Source organism: Leguminivora glycinivorella, unplaced genomic scaffold, assembly GCF_023078275.1.
Source record: "Leguminivora glycinivorella isolate SPB_JAAS2020 unplaced genomic scaffold, LegGlyc_1.1 Scaffold3, whole genome shotgun sequence".
Taxonomy (NCBI): Eukaryota; Metazoa; Arthropoda; class Insecta; order Lepidoptera; family Tortricidae; genus Leguminivora; species Leguminivora glycinivorella.
This window is the reverse complement of record NW_025952828.1, coordinates 391,584-412,321: the sequence shown is the minus strand read 5'-3', so window position 1 is coordinate 412,321 and position 20,738 is coordinate 391,584. Positions and strand designations below refer to the sequence as shown.

At 35.4% G+C, this 20,738-nt stretch overlaps 1 protein-coding gene across 1 annotated transcript in view; it reads right to left on the bottom strand.

Moving 5' to 3' along the window:
• Window positions 1–8,154: 8,154 nt before the first annotated feature.
• LOC125242026 (alkylglycerol monooxygenase-like) overlaps window positions 8,155–20,738 on the bottom strand; it is a 69,289-nt gene continuing 56,705 nt past the window's right edge. The window contains exons 9-10 of the mRNA XM_048150729.1: window positions 20,575–20,688; window positions 8,155–10,558 (exon numbers count right to left, since the gene is read on the bottom strand). Of these exons, the coding sequence (XP_048006686.1) occupies window positions 10,295–10,558; window positions 20,575–20,688 (378 nt within the window). The 3' untranslated portion in view covers window positions 8,155–10,294. The remainder of the gene's footprint in view (window positions 10,559–20,574; window positions 20,689–20,738) is intronic.

Sequence of the window (20,738 nt, the reverse complement as noted above, 5' to 3'; positions counted from 1 at the left end):
CGAGTGTGGAACTGAAAAACGATCAAGTGAAAGTATTCTATAGTTGGTTCGAGAATAGAATCCTGAACTTAGCGAGTTTTTCAATACACGAGAAGTAATAGTTATTTGTTATAGGTACAAGGGGGCAAAGTTGTATATATTAACGCCGAGTGTGGAATTGAAAGTTCCGAGTTGTGGAGTGGTTCGTTGCGAGTTTTTTAACACACGAGAAGTAAAATACATTTGCACCCGAGTGTAACACAAAACTTTTCCCCTCACTATAGCGAGGAAACTACAACGCAAAAAATGCATTTATCACTGCTTCCAGTAGTTCCACAGGTGGTAAATGATCTTTATTACTAGATTCACCTACTTTTATCAATTTTAAAGCAGTTAATTTGACTTAATTCAAGGTCAAATTACTTTACCCACTAGTGGATAAAATGCGTTTTTACCCGCTGGTATTAAAGGACAAAACACGTGTTTCCGAGCTAGTGAGGGGAAAAATACATTTGCGCCCGTGTGTACTTCATTACTAGATTCACCTACATTTAAATCAGTTAATTTGACTACATTCAAGGTCAAATTACTTTATTTACCCACTAGTGGATAAGATGCATTTTTACCCGCTGACATTAAAGGATAAAACACGTGTTTCCGAGGTAGTGAGGAGAAAAGAAAATTAATAACATAGGTGGGTATGAAAATGAAATTTTGGAATACAAAACGACTGGTTCATCAGTTATCAGAATCTAGAAGCTGTTATAAAAATCTAAGAAACTTAGAAAATGCTTTAAGTTGGACATGTCTAAATGAAGTGAGGGGTGCTTCGGGTGTAATGATAACTCAAAAGTCAAGTCAATACTCCATATTTATTCAATGAAAATCGTGCTTATATACTATCCTGGTCACGGTCAATAGTCATTCCCATCTGTTTTAACATTACATTTTATTGTATATTTTATGACCAATAATCATTACTTTAATTATACCATAAACTTTATGATTATTTATAATTACATCGTAAAACTCTATGATCCATAACACACAGCTGCATGAGCATAGGGTTGTCACTCTGTATGAGATGAGTTATATATCATCAGGGTTGTCACACTACACTACAGCTTTCCCCTTTTTTTTTGAGTTAAAAATAGTTGGATTATACATGACAACTGTTTTTGGCTTTTGACTTTTTTTTTTTTTTTTTACTTATTTCTACTGGGATACATTTTTAATTGATTATAGATTCTTAATTAAGATCTGAATATAATAAAAAATCTTATTGCTAGTTGGTTATGCAAAAAAAAAAATCATTATAAGTTTAAGATAGCTATATGTGTATTGTGTATAGGTGTGTATATGTGTGCCAATGAGTGTTTTTTTTTTTTTAGCAATTCCTTACTTGGATGGTGTCATCTGATCATAATATGTTTTAATTTTACTAATGACATTATTCATAAACACTTTACAATCTTCCATTAGATCTGTTGTCTTTGCCTGTCATATTGACTTCTGTATTTATTTGAAAGGGATAAAAACAATTTTAACCTTATTTTTGTGTGCAGACGAAATGCATCACAAACGGTAAGGGTACACAACGCATTTTCATTTATGGCTATTACTCAGCTCAATAGTTCAATACATATTTATTTGCTCAGGATACAAGAAAAAAAATTATCGCTCACCCTGGCAATTACAACATATTATATAATATTTCATATATTGTGGCATCACTTTTAAAGCATCACACAATTTCACTAATAATTTCGTGTTTGTTTCGCGTTATGCTTTATGTATTTTTTTGAAGTATTTTCTATTCATTTTTTTTTTGTCTAACTGCGTTGTGTTTGTGATTTTAGTTTTACTACTACACGCTATAAAAGAAAGGATGTAGTTGCGTAAAATTACACTTTTGGTTTTGGGTATTTATATTGTGGTGAAAATAGTTCGACTTCTAATTTTTTTATTTTTTTTTTATTTTGAATTTTTGATACCGATTAATTTGAAATTTATTGTTGGCTGCTTTTTACTTGTATTAAGTTGGTTGTTTTTTTTGTTAACGTGTTTGTACGTGAGTTGTACTCGAGTTATGTATATTTTTGTCATTTTATTTTAGTAAGGTCTGATTATTTGTGGTATTTTTATAGATGATTTAAACTATTTTGTATAGCGTAATCACGCTATAGTATTTTTTTTTTTAACAAGAAAATGCCAAGAGATGTTAATTTATTTGGTAGTTCAGATTTTTTTTTTTTTTGCTCGAGATAAAATATAATAAATTAGTTAGTTTATTTGAACTTTCTAATTTTGAGGTTATAATTATATATTATATGATATTTGTATTCTAGTTACTTTTGTGAGTTGTGTATGCAGTAATTCTGACTTGTGATTTAGTTAAAAAAAAAATTGTTGTACGTATAGCGATTGATGTAGTGAGTATTGTGGTTATTTTTATTTTTCATATTCTTATCCCCTCTTTTTTTTTTAAGGTGTTTTTTTTTTAGATTTGTATTCCTATTTTAATAAATTTTTATACCTATGTCGTTTTGTGATATCAATTTTGTTTGGGGTAAAAGTATTTGTTTTTAGTACCTACACCTCTTTTCCGCAGATAAAACCTGCTTACTAAACTTGTTAGAGGAGTTTTTTTTTTTTTTTTTTTTTACTACTGGCGATTACAATTATACTTTTAGTATTGTTCATGCATTCAGGCATTGCTTTTAAGCATCACACTATTTTGTGTGTCCAAGAGTCTCCACGATTGATTCTCGATCGAATCATGGTCAGCCGTCAAGGATTTCATACCTGCTTGTATTACATAGAAATCAATTCCCATGAGCCATAGTACCTTAATGTCTGCATTGGGAAATAATGTAAGCTTCTTCGTGATACATGAAGTTCACTTTTCTTTTAAAGAGTACACTGCGCATTTTAGCGCATCCGGTCGGCCGACCCTACATTACAATACATAAATATTAAGGATACAAAAAATATATTTATTATAGCGCGCTGATACATACTCAATAAATGTAGTATGTTTTTCCAGACATATGCTTTCACACATTAGAACGCAATAGCTTTGCGTGTGCCCAAGGACCTTCACAATTGAGAGCTCGCTCGAATTGGTTTTGGTTTCAAGGGGTCTGTGTCTGGTTTGTATCCTGGTGTACTCTGCTTACATTATAATTTACCAGCTATACCCAGTATTGTTAATAATGTCGGTTTGAAAACATAAAAGCATTTAAGAGTCACAATAACTTTTAGGTGATCAGGCTAATCGTTGGTTGCGACACTTAACTGATTTTGCTTTCCCGACAAGACGTTTTCTTATGTTTTTTTTTTCTGTTACTTGTAAACATACTTATGTAATTATTTAATTTTTTTTTTATTTAAGTTTATACAATTTATATTATCCTCTTTTTACTGTCATTAAATAATATTAATTTTACATATCAGCAGTTTAAAATTCTTTTTTTTTTTATATATATATATTGTCCTTAGTACCTTACAGCCTGAGATCTGTCCGGTCTCGCTACTATTGAGAGAGAGAAAATAAATTATAAATCTATACATCACTTTTTTATTTTACGAATATTAAGTGATTACTGGATTTAGGCTATGTCAGTTTTTTTTTTAACTGCCTGCCTGATTATTAAATAATAATAAATACGTTTGATAAGGTGTTTTTTTTTCTATTAATATTTACGACCGGAAACGTACAATAAATTGGAAAGAATAAGATTAATTAGATTTGATAAAAATCAGTCAATTTCAATAGCACGACTTTTATTTTGTATTCGATTACCTTAATTTTTATTATAGTACATATAGTACAACAACAAAACAGAATTATAGAAAAAAAAGAAGTTTTTTTTTTTCATACCAATGGCATGGGACCATTTCTCGATTTTCGAATTTCTTTTGGGTCCCATATAAGCTTTTGATCTTGTACAGTAATGGGATATTTGAATGCAACAAGTTGTATGTTGAATAGATACTTTATATCTATATATATATATATATATTTTTATCATGGAACATGAGTTCTGATTAATTTATTATAAGATGTCCTGACAGAGTTGTTTCACCTTTTATAGGTAGTTATTAATTATGTAAAACTTGATAGTTTCGTATGAATTTTCCGCGATCTACTATTTAACTTTTAGAAATTTTTATTATGATTTGTTTATTGAGTCTGTTTGTCTTTTCTTTTGTTATTTTGAAGTATTGTAATTTATGAACTAATCGATTTCTGGAGTCTGATAGACTCAAATAGTGTTAAAAAAAATCTGGTGCTTTTTATAACTCTCTATAAACATTTTTTTTAAATACCTACAAGAACTTTAATATACTTATTTTTATATATATTAAAACTTATTATGGAAACATAATAGCGATTAGTGTGAATATGTAATGGATTTTATATTTTACCCTGTTCCGCTGTTTGTGCGCTGGGCTGGGGCGGGTGTGGCACGCGGTGCCACCAAGTGCGTCGTGGTGCTGCGGTGCGAACCTGTGGCGTTGCGGAGGGACCGCGGTGCTGCGAAGGGGCCGTGGCGCTGCGGTGCGGAGTAGCTGGTGGACGATGTTGCGCTGGGCTGGCTCCGACGGCGCTCGGCTTACGCATGGCCACTTCAATATATTGCCGCTCGATCTTCTTATTGTCCATCTTTGTGGTGGTAGTGGTTGTGATGGTTATTTTTAGATTTTTGAACGCGTCTTCGCATTGTTCAGTCCAATTGAATGGCGACGATGACGGTTGCGGCTGGTAATTACATGCGCGGTTGTGGCGAGGACGTGCTTGGCTGTGGCGATGGTTTCTGTGGTGGTGGTGGTCCATACTTGGCTATAGCGATGGTGGTCGTGGTGTCGGCGGCGTTGGTGTTCGCGGTGGGTCACACATAGGCTGCTTCGAGCTGCCCAACTGGTAAGGTGACGACTGAGTTGATATGAGAGACAAAAGCGGCGCGGATTAGTTACGGCGGCGGGGGGTCGCACTCGGGCTGGCTCGAGTAGCACGACTGGCTAGGGTCGCCATGAAGTGAGGGGTGCTTCGGGTGTAATGATAACTCAAAAGTCAAGTCAATACTCCATATTTATTCAATGAAAATCGTGCTTATATACTATCCTGGTCACGGTCAATAGTCATTCCCATCTGTTTTAACATTACATTTTATTGTATATTTTATGACCAATAATCATTACTTTAATTATACCATAAACTTTATGATTATTTATAATTACATCGTAAAACTCTATGATCCATAACACACAGCTGCATGAGCATAGGGTTGTCACTCTGTATGAGATGAGTTATATATCATCAGGGTTGTCACACTACACTACAAAAATAAATAAAAAAATATTTTATTAAATAACTTTATTTATTCTAATTGAACATTCTATATTGGAGCACACATAGTGAAACTATAACGTCAACCTTATATACTACGGAACTCTAAAAATCACTAAAACGTACGCTTCCATTGAAAATCTATTAAAAAAAATGCTAAAAATACAACAAAAACAACAAATGCAAACCTCAAACGTACTTTTTTCGACTGAAAGCTTCAACGACAATCAAAACATGCCGTATAAAAACATCCAACTCGTGAAAATGTTGTTCCAGAAAATACAGAAATATGAAATACATTCTGTTTTGAATATCCTTCCGACGTCCGTATTCCTGGAGATGTATTTCATGCCTAATCCTTTGAACGCCCACTGCTAAAGGCGTGGCAGCTGTCATGTCATGTTTATTACAAGAAGCACTTCAGCAAAATTCGTATAATATTTTTTACTGACATATTTTATACTGTTTTCGGCCGCGTCAGTTCACTGGTATTTTTGGAAGTGCCTGATAAAAATGTAACGGCAATAATTCAATTCAACATTCATCAATATAGGTACCTAGATATTTTTCTAGCACGGACGTCAAGTTGTTAGTAGACAATCCTTTTATCGATAAATAGCTTTACATAAGTTTATTAATTACCCCTAGTATTCATTTCCAAAATCTGGAATAACCATGTAAGAAATTATGTAAACTATTAAAATATGGTTCGTTTTATTATTATTGACCATTTATTTTAAACATGTGACTTTTGTATAAAACATTAATGTTATAATACACATAAATTCAAGCCTATATTCCCTAAAAGGGGTAGGCAGAGCACATGAAACTACTCAAGATTCAGGGCCACGGCAATAATTCATGACATATTGATTTAGACTAACACGATTTGCACTCATAATTTTAGAACAAAACGGGACTTAATCGCGTAAACACTTACATTTATATTTGGCCCGACGTTTCAGAGGTGTGACGGACAAGGTCGGGACGGTACTAGGGAAGTATTCTATACGTACCGTGTACTTACCGATGTCCAAAGTGTCAGGGCAACTTAGGTCAGCAAAGGATGTTATCCCGTATCAGACACCAGGTGTGTACAAGATAGATTGCAGCTGTGGTAGTTCCTATATTGGAGAAACCAAACGCACAATAGCGTGAGAGCATATCGCGGCTGTCAAAAACCGCCAAATTAATAAGTCTGCGGTAGCTGAACATCTGCTACAGTCGGGACCAAACCACTGGATCGAGCTCCATAGTCCCAAAATTCTATCAACGGAACGTCTGTTCTACAGCAGAAAAGTACGTGAAGCGATTGAAATTAGGAAGCATCGAAATTTCAACCAAAATGAGGGACAGGGAATTTTCTTCTTCGTGGAATCCAGTGATTAGCAAATGTAAGCGTGAAAAAACACCGAGGGACACACCGGCTGATGTCGTGAGTGTTGTGTGTAGGCAAAGTGACAACCCTAGCGCAAAAGTGAATAATCAAGAACAAGTGCGGGTAGTTCGAGAAACTCGCGCGGCTAGAAGATGTTGATGCAATTCCTCGCCAGTCTACCCGTGACCACGAACATAATGTGATGTTCGAAACGTCGGGCCAAATATAAATAAATAAATAAATATAAATATTATAGGACAGTTTTACACAGATTGACTGAGGCCCACGGCCTCGGCCACGGCGGCGGGATAAATGTAAGTGTTTACGCGATTAAGTCCCGTTTTGTTCTAAAATTATAATAATTCATGACATAATTATAATAATTAATGACATATTACAGTGTAAGTTATCGATGCATTAAATATCGGAATGAAGTCACTAGTGTCACTTCGTTCGTGCTAGAAAAATATCTAGGTATAATCAAGTAATACACTTCTCTGTACGACATTAGATGCTGTTTGAGGTCTTTATTTGAAAACATCGTCCACCTAAACGTCTTTATTTTTTTTATACGTTTCAGTTCTGGATTTGCATACCTTTTTTAATGCTTTACCAACAGCGGTAAACCTTAGAGCCTTAGGGAACATGCCAATTATTTAAATCACAACTTTTTCTTTATACAAACGGTTAAATCCCACGCACAAATTAAACTAAGTATCTCCTTGACTTTAAGAAGTCAATTTTATTATCTGAGGTAAGCATTCAGACTTGGTGTAGGTACTTTGTGTAGATACAGATATTTAGTATTATAAGATACTCTTTCAGAGGATAGCAATAATAAAATACATTTATTTGACTCATATTTTATTCCAGCAAAGCAAAATAAATAAATATGATGAACAATATTTTACCTTAAACTAAGTATAATAACAATTTAACTATCTAAGAACTAAGGCTGGTTTTAGTGTCACGCGGACCGTCCGGCTAATTTACAGTATGAAGTTGATGTTGTCGTCCGCGCTGACCCGTCCGCGCCACTTTAAAACGATACGGTCAATTCTTCATACAAACGCTCTCGACTATTTCCTCCCTGGTTTTTGAAGATAGAGCAATGATTTTTTCAACACAGATTGTTATTATTTTTATCTGTGTCAGACCGTTTTGATTTTTTGATATTCTGCTTTTTAAAGACTCTAGAGCCAATCAAAAATTTCCAAAAACGGCCTTTTTCATTGTGGCGCAAAAAAAGGTGTGATACTCAAGATTGGTAACAATTAACCAAAAAAGCTAAACGGTCCGACATAGATTTTTTCATTGTTATTCAGATTCTCAAATTTCGTTCCGATTGATTAAGTTTTGAAGGAGGAAAGAGTTGAGAGCGGAACCTCGATTTTAAAGATTTTTTGAAATATCTGTTGACTGAGTTGTTTTTAATAGACAATTTTTTTTTTGATAAATCTAGTTAATAACACTTGTATATTTAACTAAAATTCCCAAGTTGAAAGGGGGGCTCCTTTCCATTTTAGCATTTTCGCTACCGTATCCTCTTAAAACGCTCCCTGAAGTTAACACATATTAGTCCAGTGCGAATCGCTCCACGCGGTCGGTCCGCGTGACACTAAAACCAGCCAAATTTGCAAGCAATCTCAGCCTTTGCATCTAATAGGAAACATTCAAACAATACATTATACTAACTAGCGACCCGCTCCGGCTTCGGGCATTATAGTAGATAATAAACCTTCCTCTTCTCATCTTCCTCTAGGTAAATATTAAACATACAGCATCAAAATTCCCTGTGGAGTTTTAAAAATTTAGGCATAAAGGGCAGACAGCGGGAAGCGACTTTGATTACATTCTTTATGATTATGATTGTATTGACTTATTTTAAAATTACTTCAAGAAATAAAATCATTTATTTACAAAAAGATAGTTACAAAATCATAATACCTTGGTATCACGCAACAAGACAGGGACAACTTAGAGGAAGGACTTATTCCAAAATGGTTCCAGTCATTTTAGAATTTTGTTCCAGTACGGTTATGGCAGTGAAAAGTGCATATTATAAAATGACAAACTCTAAAATTACCAGTGCCCTCTTTCACAACAGTGACAATTGAAACAGTGACATTATTGTCGCCCGACAGTAACACTTTGCCGTTCATTGCCTGTTCAACAAGGAAATAGTGACGCTGAGTAACAATGTTACTTATCAACCCAGAAATAGGCACAGAATTGCCAGTGTCAATATCACTGTGGTGAAATAGGCCAGAGGATATTAATATTCGTATAAAATTACCACATGTATTGTCTCAAATTAAGTGAACAGTAAAGGAGTCTTCACCAATCTCTTTCCTTTTCGCTATTTCTCTGTAAATACAAATTATGAAGGCCATGGGAATGAGATTTTTTTCCAAGAATGACTCAAAAATCTAAGAGTTTAGAGTTTTTAACGAGAGTATATATAACTTGCTTTTTTATACATTCCTTTTACTAAACCCACAGTTTCATTTATTTCAACTACGATGACGAGGAAAAATCTAGGTATGCACCTAGCAAAGGATATGTGATAATATAACTCATTTCAATATCAACAAAAAATATATTCTACTTACCAATAAAAAACTAAAAATCATCTAAAAAATATAAAACAGTACTTAAGTATAAAGCTATTCTCAAAAATTTAGTGCCTATAATTGAAATATGCAAGTTTAAAAATCTCTTAAATCTAATCGTTCACATGGTAGACGAATATAAAACTTCTAACAATTTAATAATTATTTACTATATTTTAAGGCACAGTACTGGCAGGCTTTGGTACTAAATATATACAAAGTAGACCTAAAGAGGTATTATTATTCAACATTAAAAGATACTTATGCGCTACACAAAGTCCAGCTAATTTAGTAATTATTATTATAAATGGGCTTACACTTGCCAAAGGCAAAGACGTGGCCTACGATGGAGTGAGCTCACCCAGAAGGATGCCTGTTAACCAGTGATTTGAACGATTGTGAACAAACGAAAATGATCATTAGTTTGTGATTCGACATTGTCTCTGATCCGGATTGGCATGACCAGATGGATTATGCAGGTAAGCAGCTTTTCGAGTGATATAAACATGCATGAAAACCGACACCTGTACTGCGTAAGTATTGGGTTTGAATCAAAGGATTAAATAGAACCTCGTTTGAACCCCGTTTTTCTCATAATATTTTACACAGTTTCATGGCACCGTTGTTGAACGTGAACACATTGTCATAACAATTTACCAACTTTTTGCAAGATCAGAGGGACTTGTCAGGGTTTTTCAAAACCTCAACAAATCTCTACAACTGAATTTAATGGCTGAAGTTTAAAATAAGAAAGGGAAGATTATGTCGTAGCGAAAGTAACACATAATTCATTTGATACAAAGGGATCACTGATTGATATTTGACGAAAATGTCAGCATTTTTAGGATGATGTCCAAAACATTTCAGAATATTCCATTCAGATCTGAAAACTCTGCAAAGTGACTTATCTTCTCTGATTTAATCTTTCCCAAGTATTAATCTATAAACTTTTGTGCAGCGCCTACCAACTCTTCACTCCACCTTCTTCGTCTTCTTAATCTCAAGCAGCTTCAAAGTATAAAGGCACCAGAACATAGCAGAAGCCACGTAGACTACCTGCAGCGCTGTCCCGTACCCTGGACTGATGGAAAGACTCCTGGTGAAGAAGGCCAGGGCGGAACAGCGGAGGACTTCCATAAGGGGGGCGTAGGTTGAGGAGTCGAAGAGCATCCCGATGACAGTGAGGGACCAGATAATGTAGCAGACGGCGATTAGGACGGAGAGTGGTGACATGCCCTGGAAAAAAAAGATATTAAGAAAGCAATACGAAGAATAGTAATTTTAAAACTTGTATGAAAGGAATTGATAATCCTTGAGTCTATCTCTTAGAAATATGGTGCTTTGAGCTTTAAATGACGAGTATCAATATTGTAAAATAATACTAAAAAATAATTATAATAATATAATATATATAATTATAATAATATAATATAATAATAATTGCCGGTGCCCCGGCAAGGCCAAAGGTCGCAGGTTCGAGTCCTGCCGGAGGTGTGAATTTTTCCATTTTTCCTTTAATTTAAAAATATGTAATATCGCTCGCAGACGTTTCTGCATGATAAAAAACAAATAATTATAAATTTTTCAAAATGAAATGAAAACATAAATTAATATGTAGACACTGAGATTTAAGAAAACTGGATTACTTTAATCATGCATAAAACCACAAAAAACTCTTAACCAACAGTCAAATTGCCACTGAGAGTACTGTTTACTCTCCTCATAAAATAATACTCAATCAATCGATCTCTCGCAGATACAAAAATCTAGGTCAGTTCAAGTGTTTACGCTACCCCAGTTAACGGATCTAAAAATAGAGCTTTTACCACGGGTTAGTCATTTTAGAATACATTACTACTAATATTGAAATCCAAGCAAATAAAAGGTGCCAATGAATATTGAACCACGGGTGCGGGGTCTCAAAGCACGAAGCTTTTTAAACAAAATTTGCCTCCAAGTGAAACACAAAATTTTTCACCACACCAACACGAGGAAACTGCTTTAAAATACTAATTATAATAAATACTTATGATTCGAAATCGTCATTTACAGGTCGATTCTATCAGCCAGAATAGGACAAGTTAAAATTTGTATGAATTTACTGTGAAATCTTGTGGATAAAATTCATCTTTCTCATGAGTTTTTGAAGTACGAGTATCAAGAGAGCCATTACCAGTTGGCATGGTAAACATGGTATTTATTAAATGTAGAAAGAAAACAGTGAACCAAACGTTATTTTTTTTTAATATCTTGAAAGAAAAACTGCAAAATCTCTTGGTAGTGGCTCAGAATACGGAACCCTTGGACGTTAAACGAGCACTTAGGTCGTCAAGAATTTATTCGTACTCGCTAAATTTTTATCGCGCCCTGTTACTATTAACATACACATACATACATACAATCACGCCTGTTTCCCAGAGGGGTAGGCAGAGATCACGGATTTCCATTTACTACGATCCTGACAAACCACTTTCGCTTCACACACTTTCATAACATTTCTCATACACGCTCGTCGGTTTCGAGTTACTATTAACGACGCGGTAAAGACATCAATCGATGTCGAAAGAGCTCTGGTTATTGTTTTTTTTGTCGTAAAGAGTTTTAATATCATAAGAACCATTATATTTTTTAGAAAGTACAGAAGTAGGTAGGTATCTGACCTGGTACCTCAATTTAATCTTCAACTTTTTCCCACTAAATTACTGAAATTTTCAGCAAGCATATATTATTTTTTTAGATAAAAATTATTACACGTACGTGTTCATTCACAATGATTTACATTTACCGTAACAACCGAATTCTCTCTCCCTACCGCTATTTAGGAAGGTTTTTTCATATTTCTTACATACCAATGGCTGTCATAAAACGTGATCTTTGAAACACGTTCAGACGGGCTATTTGCAACGTGACTGTAGTTCCAATTACTACCTTAGACGAGTCTTATACATAGACGGCTAATCCCCTTGACACGCTTGTATACAAAATCAAATCAAAATAAACTATGAAAATAATAATGGTTAGTAGCAAAGAGCTATATAACTTCGTATAGACCGATAAAGAAAAAAACGTACCGCAAAACCATACAGAAAAAGGTAAGTACGGTGAGCTAGATGGCGATACACCTTGGGGTACGCTCGGCTAGATGGCGCTAATATTAATATTTGACATTTAAAAACATATCAAGATAAGAATATGGGCTAAATTGTCAAAACTGAGGTTCAAAAGTTTTAAGCCTGTGTCGAGAGATGGCAGTCTATGCACTGTGATTACATTATTTACTTTGACAGTAACTCTCTTTAATACTCGATCCTCTTTGTTAGTAGTATAAGTCGACACCTACCGATACGTAACGCTTTTATCAGTGCCGCTCGGCTACTTGAGCCACTAGATGGCGTAACAAATGAAACGTTTATTGTTGAAACATTTTGAATTAATTTTATGACGGCATAATGTCAATGTTTGAACAAAGGATACTATAGACTAGACAGCCAAATAATAATACCACTACCGAACGAGATGGTCACATACAAATTATAATAAGAGTGACAGAGAGCAAAATGTTATTTTTTGTCTTTGTCATAGTTTCACTTTTCCGCCGTTGCCACAAACGAGTTTGTGGCAAACAATAAGGACGTGACTTGTCAAGCTTATTATCCGCCCAAATTACGTAGGTTATTTATGGTAAACTGTCAGCCATTTTTAAAGTGATTCTTAAATTCGCTCCATTATTCTATATCTGTCCCTTACGGGTGTACGCTTGCGTCAAGTCTATAGTATCCTTCGTCTGAGTGTCAATGCCATCACGCTGTCCCTGTCTGACAACCGGTCTGGCTCAGTCGGTAGTGACCCTGCCTGCTGAGCCGCGGTCCTTGGTTCGAATCCCGGTAAGGGCATTTATTTGTGTGATGAGTACAAATATTTGTTCCTGAGTCATGGATGTTTTCTATGTATTATATGTATTTATCTATTTAAGTATGTATATCGTCGCTTAGCACCCATAGTACAAGCTTTGGTTAGTTTGGGGCTAAGTTGATCTGTGTAAGGTGTCCCCAATATTTATTCACTTATTTATTAATTATTTATTTAATTACAATACTTATAGGGGATGGTTATTTAGAAAATAAATTAAAATATTTTTTTAAGGAAATGAAAACAAAAAAATCATTATGATTTTTTTTTAATTTCTAGTAAAAGTTAATTAAGTCAAGTTAAGTTTTAATGTTAATTAACGTTCCTTAAAATGTCCGTGACTAATTTGGTAACAGCCAGTGTGGAAGCACTATTAGGACAGGATGTCGCTTCGCTACTGCAAGCTATAGATGAACGGAGAAGGCGTGTAAACACCAACCAAAAACTACATACAAAAAAATAATAATAATAATAATTTGAGAAAAATAAATAATAAAGATTTGGTTTTTTTTTAATAATTTGAGAGCATAGAGGAATAAGCAAGGAAAGAGTTGTAACTCCATTATGTCAGTAAATTCGAGTTAATGGTAGTGACATCTAGCGTCAAATAATGTAAATAATCAGTACCGCTACTTGTCAATAGATGTCGCGACGAACGAAAAGTCTAATGCTCAATAATTTTTAGCTAATATTACAATAGTATTAATCAGTATTCTGTTTTAATTCCTTCTGTTTGTAATATAAGTTGTAAACTGTTTTAATATTGATTTTTTGGCAGACGCGACACTGTTGACACCTAGTGTTGAGTAGTGGTACTGATAATTTACGCTATTTGACGAGTGATTGACGCGTGTTGGCACTAGATGTCACTACAAATAACTCGAATTTGCGTATGTATGGAGTTACACTGCAGCCACCTTACAGGATAATATTATAATCGTCACTACTTTTAAAAAATCTCGTATCTCACGCTGTTCCTCAAAGTTAAAACGCAGTAAGTCTATATGCATTCCATACATACTTACTACAATTTTCTTTTCATTGACAGACGAAGATACAAGTTTTTTTAAAAGTAGTGACGTAATGTCAGTTTGCTGTCTGCTGTCTTGTCTTTATTGGTCTTTGTTTCTGGTAAATTGGGTTCAATTGGTGGAAGCCCCAGTGCGAATTACAATCGTTACCTATTTGAGTACTTAAGGGTACCTAACCTTGTTTGACGACTTCATTAACAGTTCATAATACTTATTAGGCATTTGCGGTAAAATGTTTGAAATGTGCTTTCAGAGATGAAAGCATGTTGGTGTTTGATCCGATTATTAACTAACGAGGAATTAGTAAGGAAGAGTTTTAACTCCATATATCAGTAAATGCGGGTTATTTGTATAGGCATAGTTAAGTGACATCTAGCGATAATCACGCGTCAATCACGCGTCAGCTAGCGTAAATTATCAGTACTGCTACTTGTCAATAGATGTCGCGACGAACGAAAAGTCTAATGCTCACCAATTTTTAGCTAATATTACAATAGTATTAATCAGCATTCTGTTTTCAATTCATTCTGCTTGTAATATAAGTTGTAAGTAAACTGTTCTAATATTAAATTTTTGGCAGACGACACACAGTTTCCACCTAGTATCGAGTTACGCTATTTAACGCGTGATTGTCGCTAGATGTCACTTAACAATGCCTATTCAAATAACCCGCATTTACTGATGTATGGAGTTACAACTCAAAACGGCTAAAAAGTTTTGGTATTGTTAAGTCTCGGAAGATTTCCAGCACTGATGAAGAAAACCAAAATACTGTCGTAATTAATGATTAATATATTGTGTTGAATAGGTCACTTGAAAGGATTGAATGAAAACGAAATTATGATATTACTAGCTTTTCCTCGCGGCTTCGCTCGCGTTAGAAAGAGACAAATAGTAGCTTATGTCACTCTCCATCTCTTCAACTATCTCCACTTCAAAAATCACGTCCATTCGTCGCTCCGTTTGGCCGTGAAAGACGGACAAACAAACAGACACACACACTTTCCCATTTATAATATTAGTATGGAATTACTGTGTAAGTTAGCCAGCACATAGCGCACACTACAGTTGAACCCATATCTCATAGTCAACTTCTACGACCCCCACGGGAGGAAAGGGGGTGGCAAAATTCTTAACCCGTCACCACACACAGATTTATTATCGATAATACAAAAGTTTATTTTCAGCACTAAATATTTTATTAGTTCTCAATATTCGGCTGACAAACACTTTGCTCAGGTTTTTAATATGTCGTAACTATTTTATAGTACTTAATAGGAATATAAAGAGCCAGTGGTTCTTTTACGGGTTCTCGATTTTAACTTAATAGGATATCCATCTTTGAGATTGGAGAACAAACAATGAAGTATATTTTACTTTTAGATGAAAGTCGGCGACCACGAGAACGATTCTTCATAATGGCCACATGCGTGAAGAAGTGACTTGATTTCTAAACTCGCTAAAGTAAGTTCATTCAAAGAATTCTAGAAATACGATCCATTGATTTATTATACACTATTTTAACATTTATTTGAACACCCTTCTGAGCTATTTCAAGAATATTTAAACTTATTTAATAAAACCAAATTCCGTTAAGGGAGAAAATCCAAACAAATTTTGCGGCCAACGCAACGCGCCTACGGCGTAAGTAAAAATAAAGTTTTGGTGCCAAAAAGTTTATTTATTGAGAAAACTCATATATTTTGTGACTTTTTGCACTTGAATATCCGATATTAATAAAGTCGTTTCATAAACCTGCCGAAATGAAGCTAACGGGATGAAAACTTTTTTATTTATGGCCTTCAATTTTAGTTTGTTACGCTTATATTATTATAACTTTTGATAGAATATTTGGTTTTGCGTACGAAAGAACATCCTCATTTATTTCTATCTTTTAAAACATGGATCTTTGTAATGTCTGCTTACAATTTAGTGGTCTAACACCAAATGGCTTTGATTTATGATTTTACCAATGGTATTTTTATTATAGATCGTCGTTGAGATTGCCAATTCCGTTATGTGCATTTTTTCGATTTTTCGTTTTTTGCAGATTTGCCTTTAAAATTGTATTCCACGTCTAATGCAAAAACCAGCATACGCAAATTCTACTTGGATCATGTTTTAACTAAACACATTTGTGATTTTAGCCCCAAAAATAAATACACATGTACTTCCAAGCACATATAGGTTTTGGTAACCAAGTAAAATAAACGAAATTGATAATTACTACTGCACATGTGTGGATTTAGTATGGATTGTTGCTTAGTGTGCTTATGTGTTTCGGTCATATATCTTTATTTTTCAATTTATTTTTTCAAAGCTAAATATTTTAACCGTAAAGCTGTTATACTTATTATGTTTAATATTGTGAAGTACCTTTTTGTCGTCGATTATTCGGCAGGTTTTTCACATTTATCGCAAAACATTTTCTAACACAGTAAGAGGGTAGCAATTATACTTCATTCTAACGTTCTTGATACTGATAAATTATGATAACTTTGTATCTGACTTATTTTACAGCTATTCCCGTTAAGTTTGTACATTAAGATCACGTCTCCGATTTGGATAAAAATTGGTAGGCTGATAGAGTCCATGATGCTGAGCAAGATCCACTAGGTTACCCAAAATGTCCTAGGTTGATTGTATGAAACTTTCCTTTTTTGTTACCGAAAATGTATAGAAATTTGGTAACAAAAAAGGAAGGTTCATACAAACTATATAGGACATTTTGGGAAACCTAGTGGATATTGCTCAGCATCATGGACTCTACCAGCCTACCAATCTTTATCAAAATCGGAGACGTGATCCAAATGTACAAAGTTAACGAGAATTGCTCTTTAACACTATTTTAAAAGTAATTGTTTATTGGTGTAGTTAGGTAGCATCTACTGTGTAGTATATCCGTCGTAAGAGTAGCACCAACCCTGGTAGAAGAACGAGGGTGTTGTAAAAGGCAACTAAGTTCACAAACGAAGCAGCTAATAGCTAAAGGGGAGATGAGCCTCTTCTCTTCGAGAAGGAAAACTACTAACTCAAGCCCGGGATGGAATCCCCGTTAGGCGCGAGTAAGGTCTAAGCTGAAATATGTGGTAAACTCCTCAACCTCCAACGGCCAGTTTCCAAGAGGGTAGCACAGGTGCGGGGAATCACAGCGATTTCCTTCATTCCTCAGTCCCTGGTGGTGTGTCTGCCGAGGTGTGCGACAGGACTGCGTTTTGGCTCCTACCGTGTAACGTGTGTGTCTTTGCTGCTTTGGTATTCATCTGCATACAAGTATCTATAGAAAGTTCAAAGTTGTACACATCACTTCTCAAATCACAGAAGAAACGCGAGGAACTTTTAATTGGCAGCCTTTATGCCAATACTTTATGCCGATGACGCAGCCTTTGTTGCTACCTCTGTGAGCTTCAGCTAATGATGGGTCCAATCTCCAAGGCAGAAATTCCACTCGATGGCACGCTGTTGGAGACCACTTTACGACAATAACCGACCATCTTTCGCTCTAGGCAGAGGTTGACATTTACATCGGCAAGGCAGCTACCACTTTTGGGAAGCTTAGTGCTCGAGTATGGCATAACAGACTCCTGACTACTAAGACCAAGGTGTTAGTCTTTCAGGCTTGTGTATAGACCATACTCTTGTACGAATCCGAGACGTATGCCAAAGTCAAACGCCGTGGCATCTCCTTCTATAAGCGATGCCTGTGTAAGATGTTGGGCATATCATCACAGGTCGTCAAACCAGAGAGTTCTAGAAATCGCTACCCAGTCTGACCATGCTTCTCAAACAGAGGCGACTTCGTTGATGGGGTATATGCACAGGATGGAACCCTCTCGTTTACCACGCCGTGTTCTTCTGGGCACAGTAGCGAATGCCAAGAAAGATGTTGAGAGGTCATTGCTTCGCTTCAAAGACTGCGCCAAGAGGTACTATCAGCTGAAAAAGTGCATGGAGAAGTTAGGAATGAATTCATTGATAAATTCGCCATGCACTTTTGCAGCTGATAGGACATGGCTGCCTTTTAGATCGACTACCGAAACTAGGAGAGGCTTGCTAAGAAACGGAGGGAGTGGCGTAAGTGCATCGAAGATGGTCGCAAGTTCGTCCATGGACCTGGTTTGCGGCACTTGCAGACAATAGGGAAACAAGGTACCGTAGCAAACCGTCTCAATTGGTTGCAAGCTTCCCTTGTCAGCTATGTGGCAAAGTATGTAGCTATCGCATAGGTTGTCGTTATAATTACTTACGTTGAATTTAGTCAGAACGAGTTTTAAGTTCTTTTTTTTATTATAAATGTATATTTCGTTTTCTTTCAACCCCTTTTTGTCAAAAGTGGCACTGAAACTTGAGTAGTTCATGTGCTCTGCCTACCCCTTTATGGGATACAGGCGTGATTGTATGAATGTATGTACGTAAATATATATTATTAGTAATTGACAAGGAAGGTCTTTAGTTTTGTCAGATACTGACATTTTCCTTTGGATAATATCATTTATTTCTGATACAAGTGATCATGTTGTTTTGTTTTTATTACCCTAAACGCACATAACTTACTCTGATAAACCTCAAATGAACAGTATTTATGATTCCTATGTGCATGACTTACACATATGTATTTAGTAAGCTCAAAACCAATACCCATATGTGCACAAAATTAAGAAAAACGAGTATATCTTAATTTGTGACTTATTATTTCCCATTTTTTTTCACACAACATATTTTTTGCTATTTTTGACACATTTTGGATATAAATTGAAATGATGTTTGTACCTAATTCTCTAGTAAATCGATTTTTTGTCTCTCCTGAAAAGTAGCTAAAGTGCACATAGCGGAATTGGCAATCTCACCGACGAGATATATTTTTAATGCGCGAGGAAGCAGATTTAAAAATAATAAGGTCTTATAATTGTAGTAGGTACTTAACTAGTGAGATTGTTTTTGTAGTTCTTTATTATCTTTTTATGGGAAATATTAATTTATGTTTTCACATCGCCTTAGTCATCAATGTTATCATCTGAATGTAATCAAATAATATGAGCCAATTTCCGTGTTTTAATTAAAATGAGTTGTTTTAGAATTTCTGAAATGTACACCCTCTTGATTAAATTCCAGAAATACGCTGTAACAAAAGAAGGCATCCCTTTGTTTTTATAACATTATTGAGCAAATTTTGGCATTTTCGTAAAAGGTCTTCTATTTTTACCAGGTTTTCACAAAAACTCCTACACAAGGGTAGTCTATTTAAAATCTGAATTATGTTCTGAGCAAAAATATATGAAACTTTCTTTGATAATCATTATTATGCTAACCAGAACTTAGAGCTCAGATACCTTATTAAAAGGCAATTGACGGCCATATTTGAACAGTGTTCACGGGATAAGCAGGGATAAGATAAGATACGATGGTTTCACAAATCTAACAAGCCTAAATCCATATTAATAATGAGAAAGTGTGTATGTCTGTTTGTTTGTCCGTCTTTCACGGCGAAACTGAACGATAAATTGACGTGTTTTTTAAGTGGAGATAGTTGAAGGGATGGAGAGTGACATAGGCTACTTTTTGTTTCTTTCTAACCCCCCACTTCTCTAAAATGGGGGGAGGAAATTTGTATGGCGCATTCCGCAATTTTTGAATTTAACGCGAGCGGGGCCGCGGGCAAAAGCTAGTAGCTAATAACTGGATGGTTGTCAATCCTCAACTGTGGTTTCCTCCAGAAACTTCTTGACGCGAACAGCTAAACAACCGCCCTAGCCGAAATGACAACCGTTAACGCTAGACGCCGATATCGAAACGCAGTCTGGCTCTGTCGCGCGCGCCAATATGAATGAGCGTTGGCTATGGCGTTGGCAACTTGGCATAGTATAATAAAGAGTATTATCGTACAGTATGGCCACTCCCGCTCCCGGCTGAAAGTGCCGCCCACTCCGTTTCGGTTACCTCACAATTACCGCCTGTCAAAAACGCGAACAGTCGACCTGTTATATTTCACTTATACAAGCTTAGTACGCGTTCACTTACACGAGCTTAGATTGTGTGCTAGGAACGCGCCTCTTTTATATATTTGATAGCCAGTGTCCGAGGTGTGGTGTCGGCTATGCACAAATACTCATCCATACTATGTTATGTTCTATGCACCCTGTACGGTGTAAACAGACCAATACACACTTCAAGGCCAAATCTTACTTTCATCTTTAAAGTCGGCAAGACATCAACAATACTAGTGGTGTTATGGATCTCCATCAGCGGTGGTGATCGCTTATCATTAGACGATATGTTTGCCCGTTTGCCTCCTCCTTAAAAAACAATACTAACCATATATCTAGAAGCGAGCTCAAAGAACCCGTAGAAGACCACAGCGTAATGTAGCACTAGATAAAGGTTGCACCACGCCGGTAGTGCCACGTCATATTTCTCTCTTTGTTCAATCTGAAAGAAACACGGTCATGATTATTTAATTAATCAAAATAAAGTCAATT